Source organism: Telopea speciosissima, chromosome 11 (genome assembly GCF_018873765.1).
Source record: "Telopea speciosissima isolate NSW1024214 ecotype Mountain lineage chromosome 11, Tspe_v1, whole genome shotgun sequence".
Lineage (NCBI taxonomy): Eukaryota > Viridiplantae > Streptophyta > Magnoliopsida > Proteales > Proteaceae > Telopea > Telopea speciosissima.
In genome coordinates this window covers 17,164,900-17,192,520 of record NC_057926.1, presented here as the reverse complement: position 1 = coordinate 17,192,520, position 27,621 = coordinate 17,164,900, and the positions used below count along the sequence as shown (strand labels likewise).

Genomic DNA, 27,621 nt, shown 5'->3' with positions numbered 1-27,621 from the left:
TCGATATTGTTTCATACAAACAAGTGCTTATAAAGGCACTGTTTCGATCCAAATGGTTCGAAATTTTGACACATTTCATTAGTTTCAGTTGTTCCGACAGTAAGAGGTGGAAAAAAACTGTTTCTCTTTTTTTCCTCATTCCCTGCTGCAAATAGGTATCAGTCACAGGGTGGTCATCTTTTGTGGACAGCATCTTCTCATACCCAGACCTTAGCAACCATATCAGCCCAGTCCACAAAACAGGTACAGTGGGTCCACATTTGCATCATCTTCCAGCCCCCAATGAGTTATATCCTAAGTTGGGCTACCTAGAGTATGTTGATGATAACACCTATTAAGCTGCTGTGATGGACTTCAAGCGTGTCTTTAAGAATACCATGACATGACTGTCTTTCGTGATAGTCAGAAGAACAGTTTTGTTGGCTCCTCGGAACTCTGCTATTGACATAGCGTCGGAGGAATAGTTGTACTTGATTAGTTATAAATGCACTAATACATGGTTTTTCTTCATTCCTAATGTATGAGCACTGTACAAAATCTCGCGAAATCTCGGTCGAGATCTCAAATATTTCGAGTATCTCGACCTGACCGAAACGAAACAGTAGTTCGAATCAAAAAAATGCAAAAACTCAGTCGAAATTTCGACCATCTCACGATATCTCGAGACAAAATCAAAATCTCACGAGATATCGAGATTCTTTTTCAAAAGTGTCTTTACAAATACCAAAACTCGTTAGTCTCGGTCGAAATTTCGACTGAGACTTAACAAGCTCTGGTTTTTTGAGTTTTTTTCTCCTTGTTCTTCATCCTTTCACTTCTCTTTGCTAATTCTTTCACCGGCCTTCGAATCTTTGCCGCATCTAAGCCAGAGAACACACCAATAGCACATTTGTGAAGCTTTTCCACTATTTCAGGTAAAACCAATTTCTCCAAAAAAAAATTTTGAAAGAATCATGATCAATACTTATTTGTTTGTGATGAAATTAATATATGTTGGACTCCCAGTCACAGGGACATAGCAGATCATCTTCTGTGGATGACATCTTTTCCTACCCAACCCACCAGCCATACCCGTACATGCTCCCAGAGGCGTCATATCATAGTGGATCAGTGGGTAGTATACTTCTTCACAGTTTGGTGACCCATATCCTAGGATAGGTTACCTTCAGCATGTTGATGATGCAATTTATATGGCCACTATGGATGACTACACTCGTTTTGTCTCCATGACTATGACGTGGCATTCATTTGTCCTACAGTCGGAGAACAATGCATGTCGGCTCCATCGGACTATGAGTGGAGTCTATCCTGGACGGCGGAGTAATTATTATTAGAATATTTGAGTCACTTGATGACTACTTGACTTGTATTGGACTATTGGGGATATTGTCATAGTGATATCATCTTCTTAATTTGTTATTGACTTATTGTACTTAATATTATGACTTAAGTTATGAGTCATTTACTTTATGTTTCCAACTTCCAAGTGAATTTACTTGTTTAAATTGCTTATTAATTATTATGTCCTCCAGTACTTAAAGAGTTAAAGTCTTAAGCAATATTTATGTGTAATTAACTAAGTTATACATTAGGATTTGACCGTATATTGCCAATCAATGGTGCAAATCCAAAACACCACTTTGGGTGACTATTTTTGTAATTTGAACATTTACATATGTTTATAAAGCCTAAAATAGGGTTTCCATGAAGTTTCAGGCCTTAAATTGGCCTAAAACCCACCGAAATGACCTACTGAAACATAACAGAAAAAATGCAATATTTTGACCAAAATAGCCCGAAACACCGAAATGAAACGAGTTTTCAAACTCTGAGTATGAGTAGAATAGGCAGTACTAGAGAAAGTGCACAATAGTGTACTACATACACTAGCAAGTAGCAACCTAGGATCCAAAACCAAACTACCATTTTAGATGTGTATTTTTACAAACTAAAAGTTCCAATATGTTTAAAAATGGTTAATTAGGGTTCCTTGAAATTTCAGGCCAAAATATAGCTATTTGACCTCTGAAATGGTCATACGAAACTTGCTGTCAAAATGGTTGTGTATTTTTACAAACTAAAACTTCCAATATGTTTAAAAATGGTTAATTAGGGTTCCTTGAAATTTTGGGCCAAAATATAGCTATTTGACCTCCAAAATGGTCAGACGAAACATGCTGTCAAAATGGTACAGGTTTCTGTAAAAATCAGACCACAACTAGAAATCTTGAAATATGTCCCCCCCCCCAACGCTCCCTGATGCAGATTTATCACCAAACTGGGTTTCTTTGCTTAGGAATAAGTCTAGGGTTGGGTTATATACATGTTGGGCCTTGATCCCATGGATTTCCAATGTAATAGGTCACTTCAATGGACCTAAAGTATGAGTAATAGGGTTGCTTACGGGATTAGCTGTTTTAATTCCTTGATTTTATTTTTATGTAATTAGCGGTCATGTGATCACTTAAGTGATCATGTGACTTGGTTAAGTGGTCACGTGACTATTTGATTGCTATGTAAGTTGGGCTGGATTAGGACTTTATCAGTCCAGCCATTATTCAGTCTATTTCCTTCAGTATTAAAGTTTCTAAGTCAGTTTAGGTTACCTAATAGGTTAAGGATTGGGTTAGGCTTTTCCTTTTTAGTGTAGGAGTCTATTTTTGAGCCTTTAATATCAGGCTGCAAGGGGGGTAAGCATTGGGATGATTTTTTATTAATGAAAAGCTTTTTCCTGCTCTTCTTCTACATTGAAGATTTGTCTTGTGTTTGATCAAGGCTGGTGCGATTGGTGTTTAATCCAATCGCCACCTTGCGGTGTGAAGCCCGGGTGGTTCGTCCAAGCCCTCATTGTTCTCCATTGCTGTTACACTGAAGTTCTGATTCAAGTTCTGATTTTTCAAGAATATTTCATTCAAATAAGCTGTTGTCCAAGTACTGCTTCAGCAACTAGTAAGTTTGACTTATTTCAAACCCTAGCTTTTCTTCTTCTAATCCTCTAAACATCCAAACCCTAGATTTTCCCCTTTGTTTTCTTGTTTTTCCCAAACCCTAAAATCATCACAATCCTTTCCCACCATAGGAACCCTACCAAACTTGAACCGAGTGCTCCTCTGCCCCCCATAGAGGACTCAATCCAAGGCTGGTCCGAGTCTTCCACTCAAACCCTAGAAATCACAATTTCCCCTCTTTGCAAAACCTTAACCCCAACCATATTCCCTTGCTGCCAATTCATTCCAGCACCCTTCCATCCATTATTTCTTAACATAACCTTCATTGGAAGACTCCCCAACATCAATTTAACCTAACCCTATCAACAAACCCTTGACCCCACCAAACCCTAACCCTATCAACAAACCCTTGACCCCACCAAACCCTAACCCTATCAACAAATCCTTGACCCCACCAAACCCTAACCCTAATTTCACACTTTTCACCTGTTTTGACTAGCCGAGCGACCAATCCAAGAACATATCCTGGTTATTGGCTTCTAGTTGGATTCCTTCCAATCTAGGACTATATTACTCTCTCTTTTGGTTAGAAAAGATTTTGAACCTACTAAAGCACTTTTCTTTGATTTCAGCCCACGATCAACAAATGGAGAAGACTTTAATGATTGTAAAAAATTTTTGTTCGAGGAACCAAAAGGTTCATATAATGAGCAAAATATGCAAAACGACTACCATCCCAACCAAAGGAGAAAACTAAAGAAATGGTTGTGCATGTGATTGATGATTTCCAGGGGGTGGTACTAATGTGCTTGTTAAATGGGATGGGTATTTAAAGTTTAAACTTAAAATACAAAACAGAAAATATGAAATTATTGAAAAAGAAACCACCAAGTAAGAATGATAACCTCCTTAGAACAAGTCGTCAGCAGAGAGCGTATGCCCAGCTTAAATGATTTCTTTAGATTCATTTGCCTCAATCCAAGTGGAGGATGAGATTGACCCACTTGATCCATTTGATGATGCAATAAAATATCAGTCCAGGCCACCTGGCACCTAACATATTTAAGAATGTGAGAATCAGGAAATGCATTATATATATATATATATATATATATATATATATATATATATATATATATATATATATATATAGATAAAGAGAGAAAGAGAGAGAGAGAGAGAGATTGAAGAAAGAGGAAAAGAAAATATCCAAGTAAATTGATACCCAAAAAGTGTCAAAACTACCAACTAACCAATACTTCTCACTTCGGGACCATTTTAATGTGATTACATTCACATTCAAATTTGACAATGCAAGCGCTCCTTTAACTTTAACTAACTCAATTCAACCCTACCAAGTCTTACTGATGCAGGAAAATCTTGGACCAGGCCAACCCAACTGGTGTACCACATTGGACCGACCCAAACCCAGTTGAACCGGGTCCAGCTTGAGTGTTTGGATCTAGTAGGATTTTAGGAAGTTTATTTTATTTGGGAAATTATTATGTAATCTTTTATTTTAAGGTAGTTATTAGACACGTAAGGAAATTTTCAATTTGAGTTTTATTAGGTTTCTATTTTAGTTAGCCTAGTTTTAGTAAGTAATTAGGAGTCTTTATTTTTGGGTGCCTTTTATTTCTCTTTATATATGATGTAATTCCCCATCATTAGAAAATATGCAAGAATGAATCAAGAAAAGCGAATTTGTGCATGTGCACACAACCCCCCCCCCCCTTTTCTCCCTTCTTCTTCTTCTCACGGCTTCTTCTCCCCCCTCCCCTCTGATTTCTTCTCAGATTCCCCCCTCCTATTCTGTCCCTCCCCCTGATCCTCGTTGTCTTTCGCACACACACACACAAAACACACACACAAAAAGCTTTACAAACTGAAAGATGAGCTCCTCCCTCCTTCCTCTGCCAGGCACCTCCACCTCCCCCACCACCACTCCCATCTCCTCCATCATCTCCCCCACCACCTCCACCAGCACCACCATCCCCAGTCTTCCTTCCACCCCAACAGCCAACACCTCCTCCACCTCCACCGCCAACACCCAAACCTCCTCCATACCACCGCCACCACTCCCTTCTCCTCCACCTCCTCCACCTCCCCTTTCCACCTCCACCACCACCAACTCCACCCCCCCTGGACCAATTTCTTGGTCTTCCCTGCTTTCTCACCCTTCTTCTCACCCTTCTTCTTCCAACAGTCCCGACCTCTCCCTCCACTTTGTTAAACCTCCCTGTCATGATGGTGCTTCTTACGCCCTTTGTCCCAGCAATCTGCTCTCTCCTGAAACTTCCAAATGGCAGTCATGCCTTGTGGGTCACTTCCTCGGAAAGAGACCACCGTTCAACACTGTCAAAGCCTCCCTAACTAAGCAATGGAGAGCTCAAGATTCTGTCGATATCTTCCTGCTCGACAGCGGTGTCTTTGTCTTCAAGTTCTTCTCGGAGGATACCAAGGCTAGAGCTTTAGATGGTGCTCCTTGGCTTGTTGGTCCCTTACCAATCTTTCTTCGGCAATGGAATCCCTACATCCTGCTCCACAAGGTCGACTTCAGCTCCATTCCCTTGTGGATTGCACTGCCTGGTCTTCCATTCCATTACTGGAGTAAAGAATGCTTAAGCAGGATCGGTTCGGTCTTGGGATACCCTCTCTACTGTGATGCCCGTACTCTCAAAATGGACCGATTATCTTTCGCAAGAATGTGCATCAATGTCCCTGCTGATAAGCCTCCGCCTTCCTCCATCACCATCGTCGAAGAAGATGGGTTTAGTTTTGAACAACCTATCAAGTTTGATTGGATTCCACCTCACTGCATTTACTGCAAAGTCTTTGGGCATCATTCCCGTGACTGCTCCGGCAAAGCTACTGTTGCCGATGCAGCTCCTGAAGTTGTTCCATCTTCTCCAGTTCATGGTGTCACCGTCTCAGGCATCTCTGGCATCTCTCCTTCCACTGAAGATCATATTGGTACCTCGGCTCCCGCACCCCCTTCTTCTGTCCATGTTCGCATCCTCATTCTTCTTTCTTTCTTCCTTATTTGTTATTCTTTTCTGTTGTTGACATTACTGTTGGATTGAAAACAAAATCTTAGATCTCAGTTAAACACTTAAACCTGCACGGTTTGGATTGAGATTTTGGAAACTGTTGTTTTCTTAAATTCTCTGCATTTTCATCTTCTCCTTTTTCTCATCTTCCTTCCAATTTACTACCAAACTGGAATTACTCTGCAGAATCTAAAATCTCTAATCCAGCAGAGACCAGACGTTATCCTCATGGCTAACCTGAAAATCCCAAAACAGGGAAATGACCCCAACCCAGCTTGGTGTTAAGAATTTCCATTAAAAATGGTACAAAATTTAGAAAACAATCAAATTTAGTAAACAATATGTCTCTACTAAGAAAGCTTAATGGTGATATGAATAAGCTTGGTTTTTTTTTTTTCCTGATGGGGAACAAGTTGGTGTTGCTTTGGGTGGATGAATGGAAATATTGGTTAATGGTTATGTAATCTGTTCACTAGTATTGTTGTTGTATATTTTTCTCAACAGGACTTGAAAGTGTGTTCTAATTTGGATTTGGATTTTGGGTTTTCATGGAGTGTGGGATCCATCTATTGCATGTTTTTGCAAATACTGATTTCGTCTTCTTTCATCTCTTCTTCTCTTCTTCATAGTTTTTGGGTGAAAAAAACTGCCAGCATTTCCAACCACATACCTATTATGATCTCCCATCTTTTTTCAAGGTTTCCACTCATCAAAGATTTTGCCAGCTCTCTTCCATCCTGAATCACAGATTTAACTGATGATGAATCCTCCTCCTTTAACTTATGCCAATCAAGCACTACCTCATTCACTGATGATGGGATGGCTTTAGGGTGATTCACTACTTACTGTTCCACTTTTATTACTTCCTTCTTTCCAATTGAATCAATACCACCCGAATCCAGGTACCAATTGAACAGTTGATAATTAAATGTTCCAATCCATAATAATTACCCAATTTTTATTTTTACCTGCATTAGGATGTGGAATTACAGATTAGTTTAGTTGTTGGTGGTGTTGTAGATCCAATATTCTCTTGTTACACTATTAACTTTCCATTTATATTTCTTAAGGTTACATCCAATCTGAGATCAGCACTTCCCTCAAAACTTCTTTTCTTCTAGTAACCTGGAATTTTTGAGACACTCTTCAAATGCTGCAAATCAATAACTGGCATATTATCAAAGCCTTAAGATGGCAGATGCTGAATATATTAACTCATTTTCCAACTCTAAAATGGATTGAAATGGCATGGATAAGTAGTGCATTTAAATCCAAAAAACTAAAGTCTTCTCATGTTGATGGTGGGTATGATTGAAAGTTTACATAATTTAAATGTAAACCTTCAGGGAAGCAATCAAGCAGCTGTTTCCAATTACCAATCAGTAGAAAAGGATTCTCTTATCAGGGAGGGTACGTGCTTTAAGAAATATTGTGGAAAGGCAATTTATAATTTTCAGAACTAGTTTGCATGATACCTCCATTGGAAGTTGTAGAACTCAATTTTGCTAGATGGGAACCTGCTCATGGTAACTTCAACTTTTCTCATCCATGGAAACAATACCTCAAAATTGGAGCATCAATGCACAACTCTGCCTGCTGCATAGAAGCTCTTAATGGTTGCATTAATTCAGAAGTTCAGGTATAGACACATATATACTAATAGTTTTTAAAAACCCAAATCTCAATTTATGGTGTGGCATCACTATAAGTCTTTAATTTGTCTTTAAAACGCTAATAAACAATTGTTTTGGATCAGCCCAAATTTGAATCAGATAAGGGTAGTGCTTGTATATTGCTTGAATTCATCCTGCCTGAATTCATCCTGCCACTTTGCTTTCTTGTTTTCCTTCCCTCACACCTAATATGGATTTGCTGGAACTTCTTTTTTTCTTTCTTTTGACTGTAAGTTAGATGGGTTGGGTATGTTCATCATGGCCTTGTGATACTAATTTCAGCCCATTTCAATTCCAGAATACAATCACAAAAATCATGGCCTTTTGATACTAATTTCAGCCCATTTCAATTCCAGAATACATCACAAAAAATTTACTCTACGAGTAATGTTTGAAGGATTCAAACATAGAAGATAGATCACAGAGCAGATGGGTAACACAGCAAAGGAAAACAAGAAAATATAAGGGCAATGATCTGCTGCTGCAACTACTGTATACATAATAACAAAGGAGATAACCCTCTAAACAATAACTAATCAACGGTAAAACAGACTATTAAGATAAAGGGCATATAAAAGTGGACTCATGATAGAGAAAATTCCAAAACAGTGTTCCACCATTACGTTTTAAGAACAGAATGACCACTTCTTGCTACCTCAATGAGAGATTAATCTCTCAATAGACTCGATAAAGTTCAAGAAAGCTGCTAAACCCTTGAAGAAAAAACAACATAAGCATCGTGAAGCAACGGCCAGAGAGAGAGAGAGAGAGCAAGAGGAGTGAGAGAGCGGTCGAACCTGACTTCCGCTGGGTCCTCCGGCAAAGCGAAAAATGAAACCAAGATGTTGCAGAGGTTCTTCAAGGCAAGGTAAGAGTCTCAAACCTGGAGAGGCCTCGCGAGGTTGCAGATCCAGAGAGGAGAGAGAGCGGTTCGATTTTGATCTCCGAGGTTTTCGCAGAGAAACTACGATCCGAGAAGAACTCCGCGAGGAATGCACAAACAGGTTGCAGATCTAGAGAGGAGTGAGGAATGGTCCGATTTTGAACTCCGGCAGGCTCTCGTCTCTCTCGCACGCAGGTTGCAGAGGTAGAGAAGAGAGAGAATCGATAGGAATGCCAGAATAGCGGGAAAGCAAAGAGTAAGATCAATGAAAAGTTGTTTTTGGGAAAAGTAAAAAGTAAATTTTAAAATGGGCCGTAGGATTAATTTTGAACACGTAGTGAACATCGGAAGAGGAATTGGAGGGTGTCAGAAAAAAATCCAGTCGAACACGGTAAAAATTTAAGAGTTCCCTTTGGGGAGTTGGATCTTGTGCAGCTGTGGGATCATTATCACCTACAATTCTGACACCCTCCAATTCCCCACAATCCCTCACATTGGGAGTGAAATGACCACTTACCCATTGCCTTGGGAAGTGTGTCCAAGAAGTGGGTAAGTGGTCATTTCAGCTCCCATGTGAGGCATTGTAGGGGAATTGGAGGGTGTCAAAATTGTAGGAGATATAAATTCGCAGCTGTCGCGGGAGCTGCATTGTGCAGTTCGAAAAACCACCCCAAATACAGGGGGGAGGTGGTCATTTCACATGTGGGACCCAGGTGGGACTCACCTGTGAAATGACTACCTTACCCCTGTTTTTGTTGTCGTTTAGCGGTGCTGCACAGGTGCAGCTTCCGCCACGGCTACATAAGATCCAACTCCCCCCTTTTGTGTCTTTCTCTTTTTGATTTCCTAAATTACCCCCTCTAGGTATCTTTATTATATTATTTTCCCTTCATTTAAGACCAAATTTTTCCCTGTTACCCCCACTTCAGTCTTTTAGTTTATTTCAGTCGTTTCTCATCCTTTCTTTCCAAAATTGCCCCTCCCTCTATTCTTATTCTACATTGTCTTTCTTTTTTATAGTTTCCAAGTTCACCCCTCCCCAGCCCCACCAAGTGTACCACATTTTTTTTTTCTTCTCTGGTTTGCAATCCAATAAATTACAATTCTACCACCGTCCTTATAAACATCATTGTATTTACAATTGTGCTATCAATGTTCTCCAAACCACCACCCAACTTAATTCTTTTAGTTACAATCCACCAGCTGCTCTATCCTATAACTGTAAAAGCGTTGTATCAAGTTTTTTCTCCTCATGGATTTGTTGAAAAGATCAAGATCTTTCATCAGTCCGCTGAATATTCAATTTTCATGCCTAAGTGAGTTACAATGGAACTACAATACTGAATGCTCATGGGATTTCACGAACAAATCAACACAGGATGAAAAGCTCTCGAGACTTGAACAGTTGGATCGTTTGATTGGAGAGGTCCTAAAAAACCTTCCAGTTATCCATGAAATGCAAATGGCTACCCCAACTGCTAATAGGACAGTCCTTGAAGAGCCTGACGTTGAAGCAACACTAATTGAGAATGAAGAAGTTTCAGTAATTTCTATCTTCAAGGAAGATCCAGCCCTGTGAAGTTCCTGCTACTGAGACTCATGTGGAAGACATCGAAAGCAATATGGTCGCATTAGTGGACAATGAGGTCGAGACCAAGGAACTTAGCCCTTTAACAACTGTGATTATCGTGACTTGCCAAGAGGATCCTAAGGAGCTTGAGATTGAAACTATTGAGGTCAAAAACACAATGGAAGGCGCCACATATGGCCCTATGAATACGTCCGACGACATTAAGGTTGGGCACATAGAATTCATCATCCCCTTGAAGTACTTTGAAGAGTGTCGTCCTCGTCTTTACGCTTACATCCATACGTTCACCCCATCCAAGTTGTTGATCGTGGATGTTGATCAAGTGGGGTTGATCCTCTCATTTTTTAAAACTCGTGGACGAGTTTTTCTCAACATCGGGAGAGTTGATGCAGCACAATTTTGGACCGGACCAACCCAACTGGTGTACCACATTAGACCGACCCAAACCCAGTTGAACCGGGTCCAATTTGAGTGTTTGGATCTAGTAGGATTTTAGGAAGTTTATTTTATTTGGGAAATTATTATGTACTTTTTTATTTTAAGGTAGTTATTAGACATGTAGGAAAATTTTCAATTTGAGTTTTATTAGGTTTCTATTTTAGTTAGCCTAGTTTTAGTAAGTAATTAGGAGTCTTTATTTTTGTGTGCCTTTTATTTCTCTCTATATATGATGTAATTCCCCATCATTAGAAAATATGCAAGAATGAATCAAGAAAAGCGAATTTGTGTGTGTGCACACAACCCCCCCTTTCTCCCTTCGTCTTCTTCTCACGGCTTCTTCTCCCCCCCCCCCCTCTTATTTCTTCTCAGATTCCCCCCCTCCTATTCTGTCCCTCATTACTTATCCCAACTAAACAAGGTGATCCACATGATTTCACCACTCCAACAACAACAACATCCAAGCCTTATCCCAATTTAATGGGGTTGGCTACATGGATCCAATAAAAGACAAACGATTAAAACTAAAGTAGTAAAAAGGGAGGGAGGAACAACATGGATACAACTACATGGGTGTCGATAGACAAAATTAAAGAAGTAAAAAGGGGGGAGGGGCAAACCACATTGACTCAAACTCTAGGGCATCGACCCTTCTTAGCTACGTATCGCTTCTTAACTGTCCAACATTCTGCTCTAGGTCTCGAAGAGGTGTGAATACACAACAGCACCACAACAACAAAGTCCAGCTAAATGGGAGCGACCGCATGGATCTTTGATCTCCAATCAGCTCTATTTGAGGTCATACTAGGAGTAAGGCCTAAGCTAAGCATGTCTTTCTTCACCACTTCACCTAAGGTTATCTTTGGCCTGCTCCTGCTTTTGTCCCATCTACCAAAACAATATCATCAGCAAAGATCATACACCATGGGACCTCCCTTTGTATGCTTCTGGTTAAGTCATCCATGATAAGCACAAACAAATAAGGACTTAAGGCTAATCCTTGGTGTAGCCCAATTGAGATTGGGAATTCACTACCTTGGCCCCACGCTGTTCTAACACTAGTCACCACATCAGCATACATATCTTTAATTATGTCTATGTAAGTACATAACACCCTTCTCTTTTCTAAAATTTTCCAGATTAGCTCTCTAGTAACTTTGTCATAGGCTTTTTCCAGATCTATAAAGACCTGGAAAAGCAAGAGCGAAGAAATATGATAAACCACAAAGCTTCTCCTCCATTCATCTGGCATTCTCTTAGTGGTCATAATCTTGTTAAACAACCTGGTTAACCAGGATAGACCACAAAGTCCTACGTTCTTCCACACCTCAATTGGGATCGTGTTTGGACCTGGGGCTTTGCCTACTTTCATCCTTCTAATTGCTCTTTTACTTCAAGCATCCTAATTTTGCATACATATCTATGCGAAGAGGAATCCCTATGAATAACGCTTTCCACGGCCCTGTCACTCGTGGGGTCTACAATGAGGAGTCCATGGAAGTACTCTTTCCATATCTTTTCAATGTCCTCGTCCTTAATAAAGATTCTGCCATCATCGTTTTTAATACATCGAACATAATCTAAACCTCTTGACATGCGTTCTCTCACTTTTGCTATTTTAAAATAGCTTCTTCCCCATCCTTCAAATTTAGATTATTGTAGAGGTCAGCATATTTCTTTGCTCTTGCTTTCCCTATGATCTTCTTGGCTTCATTTTTGGCAAACTTGTATCTTGTTAAATCCTCTTCCTTTTTAGACCTTTGCCATAACTTAAAACAAGCTTTCTTGGTCTTGATGGCTGCTTGGACTTCATCATCCCACGACCAGGTCTCTCTAGGGGCATGCCGAATACCTTTCGTTTCCCCTACCACCTCTTTAGCAACCTTTTCTATACAGCCTGCCACCTCATCCCACATCGTGTTGGGGTCTCTGTCAAGATCTCATTTTCCTTTTTTGATCACTTTATCTGAAAATGGAATCAAGAACTCTCCATTTAATTTCCACCACTTAATCATAGGACAAGAAGGCTTACATATCCTATGCTTTTGTGAAGAAGGCACAAGTCTAGGACAACCATTCTATGTTGAGAGGCTAAGCTCTCCCCAGGGATAACCTTACAGTCTTTACAGTGCAGTCTGTCGGCCTTTCTAGTTAAGGGGAAATCTATTTGGCTAGCATGATGCCTGCTTTTGTAGGTAACAAGGTGTTCCTCTCTCTTTTTGAAAAAAGTGTCCATAATGGAAAGGTTATAAGCTACTACGAAGTCTAGAACTGAAATACCCTCTTCATTCCTTTCCCCAAACCCGTAGCTTCCATGAACACCTTCATATCCTCTACGATCTTTCCCAACATGCCCATTACATCACCTCCTAAAATAATATTTTCTCCCTATCCAATGCCTTGCACTAAACCATCCAAGTGTCCCCAGAAAAGTAACTTACTACTTCCATCCAATCCTACTTGGGGTGCGTTGCCGCTTATAAAATTGATAACTTCTTTCTCCAACACAAGTTTGAAGGCAATAATCCTATCTCCAACTCTTTTAACCTCCACCACATCATCTTTTAACTCTTTGTCTACCACTATACCCACTCCACCTCTATTACTTTGGTCTCCTGAATACCATAACTTAAAGTCATCCAAAAACCTTAGCTTTGTTACCTTTCCACCTTGTCTCTTGGATACAGGAAATGTTGATCCTTCTTCTCCTCATAACATCAATCAATTCCATACTCTTCCACGTTTGCTTAAGGGCTAGATCACACCCATGGCCATTGTGTGTAAGCCTTCGTCTATAAGACAACGTAAACGAGCAACGAAGCGGCACATTTCAAGTAGGGAATGCCCTAAAAGAAGAATGAAAATCCATGAAACAAAGACCCTAAGAACTTGAGAAAAAGGATAACAGAAAATAAGGGTTTATGTAGTATATGATTCTGTAAGGGACATAAATGAAACTAAAGAGATAGGATTCATGCAATAAAGAGATTGGCTGGATATAGTAACTAGGCCTGTAAATGGATCGGATTCGGCTCGGATACGGATCGGATGTAATCGGATTCGGATATTTTCTGGTCGAATACGGATACCTCTAAACGGATACGGATGGATTCGGATGCAGATCGAATTCGGATTTTCGACCATCCGTTTACACCTCTGCCTTGTGTAATCCGAACCTTCCTCCCCCTAGTGGATACAATTCACTCTCAATCCAAAGTTTTAGATCATGATTCTCTTCTCCTCATATTCTAGAACCAGTTGAATCTTCAAAAACCCTCAAGATCAGTATTTACTTAATTTTTTATAATTAAGTATTCGGATTTGGATTTTTATCGGAGTATTCGGAATTTTTTCAGGATATCTCTAATCGAATACGGATGCCCCTAAACTGATATGGATGCGGATCGAATTCGGATTTTCGGTTATCCATTTACAGCCCTAATAGTAACGGTGTCGGCTGCCTACTTGGCGCACCAATAAGGTAAGGAAAAAATGTATATATAGGGTGGGGAGAGAACTAATAAGTGAAAACAAAGATAAAGGCAACACTAAAGCTTCAACAACACATAGCAAAACAAAACAAAAAAAATCACAATTATAACTACTTGAAATGAGATTAACAAACAGACAATTACAAAATGTACATAGAAGTAGTTGCACAAAATACAAGTAACGTACTTCAAGTGCACAACGGCAGGAATAGTGGTAATCGTAGCATAAACAAGTACAGTTATAAAATCGAACTAAGTATGAACAACAACCACAAAGATACAGTTTCACTGCACACAATATAAAGCACGAAAAAGAAGAAGAGGAAAAAGATGGTTATTACCGCAATAGCAGCTAATTAGTTGGTTATTACCACAGTAGAGCACGAACCCAAATAGTATCCAAACAGCAATTCACTGGAAGGTCCCAAAATTCTTACCGCAGTGAAGTATTGAAGTGGAACTTGGGGACAACGGGACTTGGGTGCAGCTTAGGGTCAAGTGTGTGGTAAGTTGGGGGTGAGAGGAATAGGGTGTGGTAGGGGAGTGGGGCTATTCTGTGAGAGAATTGAGGGCGGGAGAGTCGTAGATTTAGGGGGAGTTATCTGGGCTAGGTTGATGCGAGTGGCTATGAGAGGGAATCGGAACTGGGGCGAAATAAAAGGTTATGTGGGTGATTGGAGGAAAACAGGGGTGTACGTGGCTGTCGGGTTGGGGAGAGATAATTGAGGGGATAGAGAGATCTTCAGAGTAGGGGGTGATTGTGAAAAAAAATAAGGATGTGTATGGCTGGGGGGAATCTGGGAGGAGAGAGAGATAGGTAGAGTAAATCAGAGGTGTGAGAGTGGAAATCGGAGCGGTATTCGTGGGTTTGGAACAATGGGAATCAAAGCTTGAAGGTAGAGAAAATTTGGGGTGAGAGATAGATAAAGATTGGAAGTGAGAGAAATAGGGATAGATATAATCATGGGATAGAGTTAGTTGGGTTTAGGGATGGGGGTTGGGTACGATATTGGCGGTAGAGAAAAATCAGAGGTGAGAGAGATAGGGATAGAGATTATCGGGGGTGTGGTGGGATGCTCTTTACCTGCAGCGCTAGAGGTGGTCGGGGTGGTAGATTCGTGGGTTTGAAGGAGAGAGAACCATAGGTTGGAAGTTGAGGTAATCAAGAGTGATAGGGATACTGCTACGCGAAGGTGGAGAGATAGTCGTGGGTGGGGGGGGTTACTTACCTGAGCAGGAAATTTCTTCTCCACCGAGAGACTAGGCTTCTCAGACTAGAAGAAGGGCCCGCTAAAGCTTTGGGGGCCTTTGTAGTGAGTGAGAAGCTCACCGGAATCCCAAGACTTGCCTGGGGTTTTTCCAAGCAGATCTTACCGTTATATATAGAGAGAGATAACTCGTGAAATATATTTCCTCTTTAAAGTCCTCGCTTAACTTTCAAAATCATACCGAATCAAGCATCATGAAGCAAGATTCTTGAAACACTTCGTCCGAAGCAATGGATAAGCCATTTAGTTTTGTGGGTGTTGAGCTACAGCCAAGGCCCAAATTGCTTATTCCCACCAAACCTTACTTTAAATGAGCCCAGCAACAACATAAACTTCAATCAAATGTGTTTCCACGACTTAATTTACGCCCAACACAATAACCCAGATGTTTATGATTGATCTGAAAGCAATGAATTTCAAACTCCTGGCTTCCAAGATTTTTAGGGTAATTTGATTGCAAAGATGGCAATCACAACACAGATGTCAAAAGGAAAGATGAAAATGAGATGTACAGAAAATAAAGAAATTTTATTGCTTTTTCACTCTCAAAATCACCCTTTCATTGTGTTCAGTTACGTTTATGACCAGAAGAGAGTTCCTGAGAACTCAGTAAGAGAGAAAAAGTTGAAATAATTGGTTTAATAGAGAGGGGACTAATTTGCAACGGGGGGTGGCAGGATCATAAATAGGCAGAATTTTAAAGGGAAAATTGGTAATTAGTTAGAGGAGGGGACAAGAGCAGAATTAGGAATTAATGAAAAGGGTTAAATTAGGATTTAAATATAATTAACGACATGAGTGAATTAGAAATAAAGGGGATGGGTAATTCAGGAAATAATGAAATAAGGGTAGAGTATGGTTAGGGGTGTTAATAGGTTTGGTTTATCAGTATGGTTCCTAATCAGTTCCTGCTGTAATGGAACCAAACAAAAACAACTAATGATCGGCATCGAGTTCTGAAACCAACACCAGTTACTAATCGGTGCCAATTACTCGGTTGACTGGTTTCGGTTATATGTTTGGTTCTGGTTCCAAGCTGAACTGAACTATTTGGTCAATTAGTTCAACACAAGAAATCCTTTTCTACCCTATTTTTTCAATGTTGGACCTTAAAAGTCCTGCTGAATGGCAAAGGAAAATGGCGTATTGCGAACTAGACCAAATCTTGTCTATTGAATGGCCAGAAGACAATAACAAATCAACTATTAATGTGGGAAAGAACCTTCACCCGTGGATGGAGGTCATATGCATAGGCTTTTGAATTTTGTCCATGGATTGTTAGACCGTGGAGAGATTTTTTCTCAAGTTTTCCCATATATAATTGCATTTATAGTAACGAAACTATATATGTCATGTAATGTATTCAATCAAAATATACATGTAATGTTATGTATTCAATCATATTCATACAACCACCCAATAAAACATATGTAGCATGTTCAAGTGTTGTGCTATGAGCCTATGGCTATGAGAAAACTAGAGTAATAGATTCATTTAATACTTAATATGGTACAAAAATAATCCCTGGTCCCATTTCCGTCCATATGGTACCTGCACTTGAGAGTCAGCTTCCATAATGAAGTGTTCAAGTTCAAGTTCAATTTGTTGGGCTAGTTGAAGCCAATTAGGCCAGCTTGAGCTTCTGTTTCAGCTGATGATGACCAGATCATTTCCTTCATGGTTGCCAAGAACCACATTAAAATATTGGCTATCCCTTCCAACCACGGTTCGAAATGTTGCCAAAATATTTTGGTTTTGCAAGAAATCAAAATAAAATGACCCAAAATTTATAAGCAAACTTTATCGAAATATACTGAAATTAACCAAAATGTTTCAGTTTCGGCACAGATCAAATGGGGGCGAAATCTGAAATTTCAAACCATTGCTTACAACTGCAGCACATGATAAATGAATTTTTTAGCTAAAGCACCCGCACTTAATTTTCCAATAATCAAAAGGTGGCTCATTTATTTGGTTTTCTACTAAAATCCTAAAGCCGTAAAAAAGCAAGACCAGAAAAAAATTATTAGAGAAGCAATCAACAACAACAATAACTCAGCCTTATCCCAACTAAATGGGGTCGGCTACATGAATCCTTGCCCTCCATCAGCTCTATTTGAGGTCATACTTGATTTTAAGGCCTAAGCTATGCATGTCTTTTCTCACCACTTCTCCAAAGGTCATTTTAGGTCTGCCCCCGGCTCTTTTAATTCCTTCAATCTGAATTAAATTACTCCTCCGTACTGGAGCATCCAAAGGCCTCCGTTGAACATGGCCATGCCACCCCAAGCAACTTCCTTGTAGCTTATCATGTATCAGAGCTACTCCCAAACCAGCTCTAATATGATCCCTCCTTACTTTATCCTTCATAGTTTTGCCACTCATTCATCTCAACATCCTCATCTCCACTACACTGAGTTTATTAAAGAAGCAATTACATTGAGATAAAATGTTTCTCATATTAAGGTCCTCTGTTCGCTGCACAACCGGTTGCAATACAAGCCTTTGATTTTCAGAAATTATTTGGGTTTGTTAAGTTCATCCTTTGCCTTCTGATTTTTAGAGATTATTTTAAGCTTAAATTACAGAAAATGCACTAAAAAAATCACTCAGTATCAACCAAGACTTAACCGAAAAAAAGCAAAAAGTTTCAGGTGGCTAAAGCTAAAAAAATAAACAGATATTTAAAGATGATACTGTTTGGAAAGTTGAAATAGAGACCAACACAGTACCACATTATCTACAAAATCCCAGTAAGAGACAGCATCTACAACCAAAAAAAAAAGACAGAGAGAGTAAAGGGAGGATGACCCCTGCTTTCACGGAGAGGCTGTTTTCCAGACTTGAACCTGTGACCACTTGGTCACAATGGAGCCACATTACTGTTGCACCAATACCCGCCTTCAACATGATGACTAGCTACTAAAGCATTATATAATTTCCAAAAAGGGGAAGATGCTTTTCAGAGATGCAAGTTGTTCAACCAAAATCCAACCAGATCCTAAGGTTTTTCTTCAGCGTTCACACCAACCAGAACCGCAATCTTGGAGTTCATTTCAATGCCAACAAAAAGGGAGTGAGAGAGAATGTAGACTAAAGACAGATATGCAATTCATAAGCTTGGAAACCGAGGGAAATTAAGTTGGAGACAAATCAATTCAAAAATATGGAGTCATAAGCTTGGAAACCGAGGGAAATAAGTATTTTCACTATAGATTTTGATAACAGAAAACCAAGGGAAGCACTTCCAAAATTTTGCCAAAATATGGATTTTGAGGTTAGATATGTGATATGTCCAGCTAAAACAAAGCATAGTACCCTTTCACTTGCATGCATGCGTACTCTTGATTCTTGAGTTCATTTAACCAAAACCAAAAGCATAGTGAGTGAATTCAAGGATTGATAGCGATATGAAATACAATCATCTTAGACCGTCATCTCAACCCCTGCTCAATTCTTGGGTTGCCTCTTGAATCTTAATAGCTCATACGGGTAGCAACCAATGGTTAAACCCTAGGCAAAGAAATTGCATAGATGGGAGGATGTACATTACCTGCGACTCCGTGAGTGGCGATGGTGGACCGTGGACGGCAACGATTAGCGACGGCAGCTCCCGGCTCCCAGCTCCCTCTCCCACTCTCACTGTCTCTCGGTCTCTCTATCTCCCTCTCCCTCCGGACCTCTCTCCTATGACCACATGTCGAGGAGAGAAGCCCGGTTCGATATCTTATCCACAGAAAGGGGCAATATCGATATTTTAAGCAACTACAATGACCATTATATAATAACCGCTGACATTCTCTTATCGACCCTTAACAGTCCCGGACATAAAGGGACAACATAAAGGGTAAGAGGACTAAGGGAACATAAGAATGGAAAAGCAAGGAAAAAGAGGAAAAGGAATAGCAGGGACTCATCGAGAGAAGAAAGACTTTGGTTTGATTGGGAGAGGAAGAGAGAGAGATGAGGGAGGCACATTGCTACAACCACAACATGCATGTAAACACTGACTCAATTTCTTTCATTTAGTCTCCCTGCATCGTAGTAGGTTAAATTGTAAGAAAAAGAATACATTCCAACTCAAAATAGAAATCTACTCTATTTGTAAACAAACTCAATCTAGGAAATCAAAACAATTAGAAAACTAAAATAAACTCAAACAAGGAAAGTAGCAACTCCTATGTAGCTAACTAAATGGGGTCGGCTACATGGATCCATGCAAAGACAAAGACATAAATTAGCAATAAAAGAAAAAGAACAACATTGACAAGACTCAGCATGACCCACTTAATCGTTGCCCTCCAAACAGGCTCTATACGAGTCCATACATGCCAGGCCCAACCTATGCATGTCTTTCCTCACTACCTCTCCAAGGGTCATTGTACGCCTGACCCTAGCTCAATAGGTCCTTCAATCTGAAACAAATTACTCCCATGTATAGGTGCATCACAAGGCCTCCATTGGACAAGACCATGCTCCCTCAAACGACACTCTCGAAGCTTCTCATATATAGGACTACCCTCAACTCAAGTACTCAACTCTAGTCTGCTCAATCCTTACATTATCCATTTTAGTCTTGGTATCTACTGGCCAACATTTTGCACCATACATCATGTTTTGGGTGCATCACAACAACACAACATCATAGCCAACTAAATAGGGTCAACCGTATGGATCCTTGCTCTACAATCAACTCTATTTGAAGTTATACATGGTACAAGGCTTACACTAAGCATGTCTTCCTCACCACTTCTCCAATGGTTATTTTAGGTCTGTCCCTCTGGCTCTTTTGGTTCCCTCAATCTGAATCAAATCATTCCTCTATACTGGGGCATCCGAAGGCCTCCATTGAACATGGCCATGCCACCTCAATGTCATGTTCTATGTCAACCTTCTTAGCAACTCCTATGTAGCTAACTCCTACCAAAATAAAACCAAATAAAAGAATACATTGTCTATCCCCAACATAGAAATAAATCCTACCAACCATTCTTGGACCAAAAAGCCAGGTCGAGCCGATTTCGTCTAGGCATAGGCTTCCATAGCAGTCATGATGGACCATCCACGTCAATGCCACTGCATCAGGAACAAGCCAACCAAGTGAGTGGTCGATCCAAGTTGCTCGACCAATTCCCATGGTAACCTATTGACTTTCTTTTAAGAGGAAGGAAAAATAATATTAATATAAATAGCCAAACGTTTCTTCGACAAGAGTAGAGAGTGAGTGACACCATGCTTTGCCATATCAAAGGGTGATATTGCAATCTTAACCATGTGGATATGTAGAAAATGGTCTAGATTGGCCACATGTCAAATTTCAGATTTAGATTTAACCATATACCCTCCTATATACTGACATATTCCCTTGTATTTTCAGCCGTCCATTTCTTTATAGAAAAGCTTCATTTTTCCACTGGATTTTCACAACCATATTTTGCCACTTGGCCAACTCTGTTTTGGGATGACAATTGACATATTAGTAAGGGACCTTTGGGTCCATTTGTCCACAAAATTTCAGCTCTATCCAATCTACCACATGGTAGATATTTGTGCCAGTCTAGAGAAACTTTCTAGACTTGCTGGACTAAAAAAACCTCATCTGTATTATTAATGGGAGAAGGTTTTCTAGTTTGCAGTTCACAAAACCCTTGGTCTGCCATGTAGTAGATTGGATTGGGCTGGAATTTTTTGGATAGGTAGACCCCTAAGGTCCCTTTCTCACATGTCAAGTTTTAGCCCAAATGGTGTGGGCCATTTGGCAAAACAGATCATTAAAAACTCTTGGAATTCAACACATGTGCAAGGAATTACCGAGGGGGTGCATGGATATAAAGAGGGATGGCATTGCAAAGGGGTAAATGATTGAAAATCTGGGCTTGAAATTTGACATGTGGTCTATCTACACCATCTCCTAGGTATCCTATAGTCAGATTTTCCATTAGAGCCTTCCCAATGGGGAATTAGTTCCGACCAGGGACCCCCTTACATGGGCTAAGGGTGCTAATAGGTTTTGTTTATCAGTATGGTTCCTAATCAGTTCCTGCTGTAATGGAACCAAACAAAAACAACTAATAATCGACACCGAGTTTTGAAACCAACACCAGTTACTAATCGGTGCCGATTACTCGATTTATTGGCTTTGGTTATATGTTTGGTTCTGGTTCCAAGCTGGACTGAACTATTTGGTCAATTAGTTCAACACAAGAAATCCTTTTCTACCCTATTTTTTCAATGTTGGAGTTTAAAAGTCCTGTTGAATGGCAAAGGAAATTGACGTGTTGCTAACTAGACCATATCTTGTCTATTGAATGGTCAGAAGACAATGACCAATCAGCTGTTAATGTGGAAAAGAACCTTCACCCGTGGATGGAGGTCATATGCATAGGCTTTTGAGTTTTGTCCATGGACCGTTAGGCCGTAGAGAGATCTTTTCTCATGCTTTCCCATATATAATTGCATTTATAGTAACGAAACTATATATGTCATGTAATGTATTCAATCAAAATATACATGTAATGTTATGTATTCAATCATATTCATACAACCACCCAATAAAACATACGTAACATGTTCAAGTGTTGTGCTATGAGCCTATGACTATGAGAAAACTAGAGTGATAGATTCATTTAATACTTAATATGGTACAAAAATAATCCTTGGTCCCACTTCCATCCATATGGTACCTGCACTTGAGAGTCAGCTTCCATAATGAAGTGTTCAAGTTCAAGTTGTTGGGCTAGTTGAAGCCAATTAGGCCAGCTCGAGCTTCTATTTCAGTTGATGATGACCAGATCATTTCCTTCATAGTGCCAAGAACCACATTTAAACATTGACTATCCCATCCAACCACGGTTCGAAATGTTGCCAAAATATTTTGGTTTTGCAAGAAATCAAAACGAAATGACCCAAAATTTATAAGCAAACTTTATCGAAATATATTGAAATTCACCAAAATGTTTCAGTTTCGTCACAGATCAAATCGGGGCGAAATCCGAAATTCCGAACCATTGCTTACAACTGTAGCACATGATAAATGTATTTTTTAGCTAAAGCACCCGCACTTAATTTTCCAATAATCAAAAGGTGGCTTGTTTATTTGGTTTTCTACTAAAATCCTAAAACAGTAAAAAAGCAAGACCAGAAAAAAATTATCAGAGAAGCAATCAATACCAACAACAACTCAGCCTTATCCCAACTAAATGGGGTCGGCTACATGAATCCTTGCCCTCCATCAGCTCTATTTGAGGTCATACTTGATATAAGGCCTAAGCTATGCATGTCTTTTCTCACCACTTCTCCAAAGGTCATTTTAGGTCTGCCCCTGGCTCTTTTAGTTCCTTCAATTTGAATTAGATCACTCCTCCATACTAGAGCATCCAAAGGCCTCCGTTGAACATGGCCATGCCACCCCAAACAACTTCCTCATAGCTTATCATGTATCAGAGCTACTCCCATACTAGCTCTAATATGATCCCTCCTTACTTTATCCTTCCTAGTTTTGCCACTCATTCATCTCAACATCCTCATCTCCACTATACTGAGTTTATCAAAGGAGCAATCACATTGAGATAAAATGTCTCTCATATTAAGGTCCTCTGTCCTCTGCATAGCTGGTTGCAATACAAGCCTCTGATTTTCAGAGATTATTTGGGTTTGATAAGTTCATCCTTTGCCTTCTGATTTTCAGAGATTATTTTAAGCTTAAATTACAGAAAATGCACTAAAAAAATCATTCAGTATCAACCAAGATTTAACCGAAAAATAAAAACAAAATGTTTAAGGTGGCTAAAGCTAAAAAAATAAACAGATATCTAAAGATGATATTGTTTGGAAAGTTGAAATAGAAACCAACACAGTAACGCATTATCTACAAAATCCCAGTAAGAGACAACATCTACAAAAAAAAAAAACAAAGAGTGTAAAGGGAGGACGACCCCTGCTTTCACAGGGAGGCTGTTTCCAGACTCGAACCTGTGACCATTAGGGCACAATGGAGCAACGTTACTGTTGCACCAATGCCTGCCCTCAGCATGATGACTAGCTACTAAATCATTATATAATTTCCAAAAGGGGGAAGACGCTTTTCAGAGATGCAAGTCATTCAACCAAAATCCAACCAAATCCTAAGGTTTTTCTTCAGCTTTCACATCAACCAAAACCGCAATCTTGGAGTTCAGTTCAATGCCAACAAAAAGGGAGTGAGAGAGAATTTAGACTGAAGACAAGTATGGAATTCATAAGTTTGGAAATCGAGGGAAATTAAGTTGGAGACAAATCAATTCAAAAATATGTCGTCATAAGCTTGGAAATTGAGGGAATACATATTTTTTACTATAGATTTGATAACAGAAAACCAAGGGAAGCACTTCCAAAATTTTGCCAAAATATGGATTTTGAGGTTAGATATGTGATATGTCCAGCTAAAACAAAGCATAGTACCCTTTCACTTGCATGCATGTGTACTCTTGATTCTTGAGTTCATTTAACCAAAACCAAAAGCATAGTGCGTGAATTCAAGGATTGATAGCGAGATGAATTACAATCATCTTAGACCGTCATCTCAACCCCTGCTCAATTTGTGGGTTGCCTCTTGAATCTTAATAGCTCATACTAGTTGCAACCAAAGGTTAAACCCTAGGCAAAGAAATTGCATAGATGGGAGGATGTACGTTACCTGCGACTCCGTGAGTGGCGATGATGGACCATGGACGGCAACAATTAGCAACGGTGGCTCCCGGCTCCCTCTCCCTCACTCTCCCACTCTCACTGTCTCTCGGTCTCTTTATCTCCCTCTCCCTCCCTCTCTCTTTCTCTTAGCGCTGGACCTCTCTCATATGACCACATGTCGAGGAGAGAAGCCCGGTTGATATCTTATCCACAGAAAGGGACAATATCGATATGTTAAGCAACTATAGTGGCCATTATATAATAACCGCCCACATTCTCTTATCGACCCTTAACAGTCCCAGACATTCTACCCAAAAAAAGTAATCCTGGACTCGAGCCTCAAGGAGCTAGGTTTCATCTCTCCTCTCATGTCTCAACAACTACGGCACGTTTGTGATCTCGCAATTATTTTTTGGATTTTTTTTTATAAAAAAAAAAAAAGATTCAATCTTCTCATCTTATTTTTTATTTTCTTTTGCAAATGAAAGATCGAGTTGTTCCTGCGAATCTGGAAATTTGGTTTTGATATTTGATGGATATAATGAGACTTAAAATGGGATATGCTTGTGATGAGTTGGGTTGCATTTTGTTAAATTTTCATTCTCTAGGATTTGTGGGATTATCTTTTTTTTAATTGCATCTGGTGAAATTTGATGCTTTGGCATGCATTCTCTGAATGCGAAAGTTGTTGGAGTTTCGTACTTGGTTTTGGGAAGAGGGGGGATTTGTTATAGTTTTTGTCAAAAAAAAATGAGAACTTGATTAATAAGGGATGATGGAATTTTGAGAGGAGTGATATTGTGTTAAAAGAAAGGCAGAAAGGATAACTCCTGATAGGGCACATTAAAGAGGGCCTATCACCTTATCGTATCAAGATTTAGGTTGAAAGTGGCAAAGAATTTGATTATGTATGCCTTTGAGAGAAGGGATAACAAAAAAAAAATGCATCTATCAGGTTGTATTGTTAGATTTTTTTTTTTGGTAATTTTTAGATGTTGCCGCATCATTTTTGCTGTTGTTATTATGCCAAAATAATGCTAACCGGTCATGTAGGCCTTGCACCAGGGCGGTAGCCAATGAAAGTCCACACAGAGGCATTGATTTAGATGTAATTTTTTTATTTCATTGGGGGTTGGACGGTCTTTTCAGGCACAAAGGCATTGGTTTATGTCTAGGCGTAAGGATCATGCTAACTACAAGACCGGTTAGCATTCTTTTTCCCATTATTATGTCTATGGACATGCATTGGCATATACCATTATCGTGTTTGTGGACATGAATTGGAGCATATTATAGGACCAATCTCTTGCCAATTCCCCCAAAGACACCTTGTAAGGGAAGGTGTAACTTTAATTCCTTATTGCACACCAGTCAGCGCACATCGTTTCACCTGAGTCGGGATTTGAGGAGGGCATTTTGGGTACATTCCACCCCCAACAATCTCCCCCAAATGCATGCCTAATAACAGAGTACCCATGGAATGGGAGAGACTCGAACTCGCGACTACCTGCTCTGATACCATTTGTAGGATCAAGCGCTTACTAATCCCCTAAATGACGCTTTGTGAGGGAAGGTGCAACTTTAATTCCTTATTGCACACCAGCCAGCGCGCATCGCTCCACCCAAGCCGGGATCTGGGCTGGGCATTTTGAGAATATTTTACCCCCAACAATCTCCCCTCAAATGCACGCCCAATAACAGAGCACTCATGGCACTTGGGAGACTCGAACTCGCGATCACCTGCTCTGATACCAATTATAGGACCAAGCGTTTGTCAATCCCCTAAAAGACGCATTGTGAGAGAAGGTGCAATGTTAATTCCTTATTGCACACCAGCCAGTGCGCATCACTCCACCCGAGCCGGGATCTGGGTAGGATATTTTGGATATATTTCACCCCCAACACACACACACACACACACACACATATATATATATATATATATATATATATATATATATATATATATATATATATATATATATATATATATAGAGAGAGAGAGAGAGAGAGAGAGAGAGAGAGAGAATTATTATTGGAAGCCGTTTAATTTTCCTCTCTTTTCTTTACCTAAATTTAGTCGGAATCCAAAGATTATTGAATTACTGGGTTGAAAGCCTCTTCATGTGGCGACTGTTATCGAACCTTATTTTCTGTCTTCATATCGGTGGAATATACTTAACATATTTATTCTATCAATTCATTGCAATCAACGGTTATTGAGTATTTCTGCTTCTAATTTAAAACCAATAAGGTTATTTTTATTATATCTTTGTTGTACCCATGAGATTTATAATAGTAGCTTTGAAGAATAGTCAAACATGAGTCCTTACCAAGGATAGACAAGCAGAATGGGGGATTCCTTTGACTAAGCTTCTTAATAATATAAAGCATCAACTGGTTTCACATTTATATAATCTGTCTAGAATCAGGTGGCATCTACTTGAAATTTGCATAGTAGATTCATCTGATCAAGGCTGATCTATTTTTTTCTGGTGTATCAGTTTCTCTTATGTTATTCAATTTTTCTCTACTCTGAATCAATTAATACGAGCCTCTCATATTTATGGTTAGGAATCTTTGGCGGTATTAGTAGTTCTATACCAATAACACAAAGTCCTTATGCATATTTTTAGTTCGGCTAGGTTGTTGGCAATAACATTAGCCAAGATTGGCATTAACTGAAGCTAGCTATTCTCTGACAAGCCAATGAACTTGGCCTAATCCCAAACAACACTAACATCAATTCCAACAACAAATCACATCCCACTGCACCTTATCCCAACCATTTGGGTAGGCTGCTGAATCCTGTTTTATCATTCTTCTATATCTAAGCGTAAGAAATGTTGAATACAAGCTATCCAATAGTTATAGTCGATTCTCTCTCTTCTTTGCTTTTTAAAAGTGCATGTGTGTCACTTTTTTTTCTTTTCTTTTAATGATTTTCTCAGACTAAACAAGACAAGTTCTATATCTGCCTAATAAATTCTCCTCCCTGATAGGCTGCAAATGTGTCCGATAAATCGGTAATGGTACCTACACTGCTTCTGAGTATTATATACAACCTGTTGCGTGTGAAAACCTCCGTTGCCCGATTCTCCCACCGATGAACCTATAAAAAACTGAGTAAGCGTAAGAGAGCCGATGTGGCTCCAGCCTAGGAATCTTCGACGCCCAACTCAGGTCTCCAGTGCAATAGCGTAACAGCTAGTAAAAAGTGAGATGAGAGTTTGAGCTCCATACCTGAGTATTTATAGGATGAGGTGAGGCGGTTGGGAGAGTCCCAGTATGGTAGGAGTTCTTCTTTTGGAAGGCTCTCTTGTGTAGAGCGAAGTGGAGAGTCATTTTTGGAATCGGACTCTTGTTAAGGTAAGAGTCCTAGTGAGAGTGTGATTCGGTATCGTGGCTCGATCCTTATCCCGCGATACTCGGGTGGTGCTGACATGGCACCGTAATTTTTGGCGGGCCGTTAGAATAGCTTCAGTGGAGGGTTCGACCTCTATGGTCTGCCCCGGTGGTCGGCCTTAGAGCTCGGTCCTGGGGTGGCCGTGGCCTCGATGCTCGGCCTCGGCCTACTGATGTGCGGTCAGCCCTGGGGCCCTTGGCCAACCT

The 27,621-nt window shown here is 39.8% G+C and overlaps 1 protein-coding gene and 1 long non-coding RNA gene across 2 annotated transcripts in view; both read right to left on the bottom strand.

Moving 5' to 3' along the window:
• Positions 1–18,987, bottom strand: part of LOC122646885 — a 77,110-nt gene extending 58,123 nt beyond the window's left edge. Inside the window, exons 1-2 of the mRNA XM_043840518.1 lie at positions 18,896–18,987; positions 3,854–4,001 (exon numbers count right to left, since the gene is read on the bottom strand). Of these exons, the coding sequence (XP_043696453.1) occupies positions 3,854–3,961 (108 nt within the window). The 5' untranslated portion in view covers positions 3,962–4,001; positions 18,896–18,987. The remainder of the gene's footprint in view (positions 1–3,853; positions 4,002–18,895) is intronic.
• Positions 18,988–24,322: 5,335 nt separating this feature from the next.
• LOC122646172 overlaps positions 24,323–27,621 on the bottom strand; it is a 35,509-nt gene continuing 32,210 nt past the window's right edge. The window contains exon 3 of the long non-coding RNA XR_006330568.1: positions 24,323–24,389. This is a non-coding gene — a long non-coding RNA (uncharacterized LOC122646172). The remainder of the gene's footprint in view (positions 24,390–27,621) is intronic.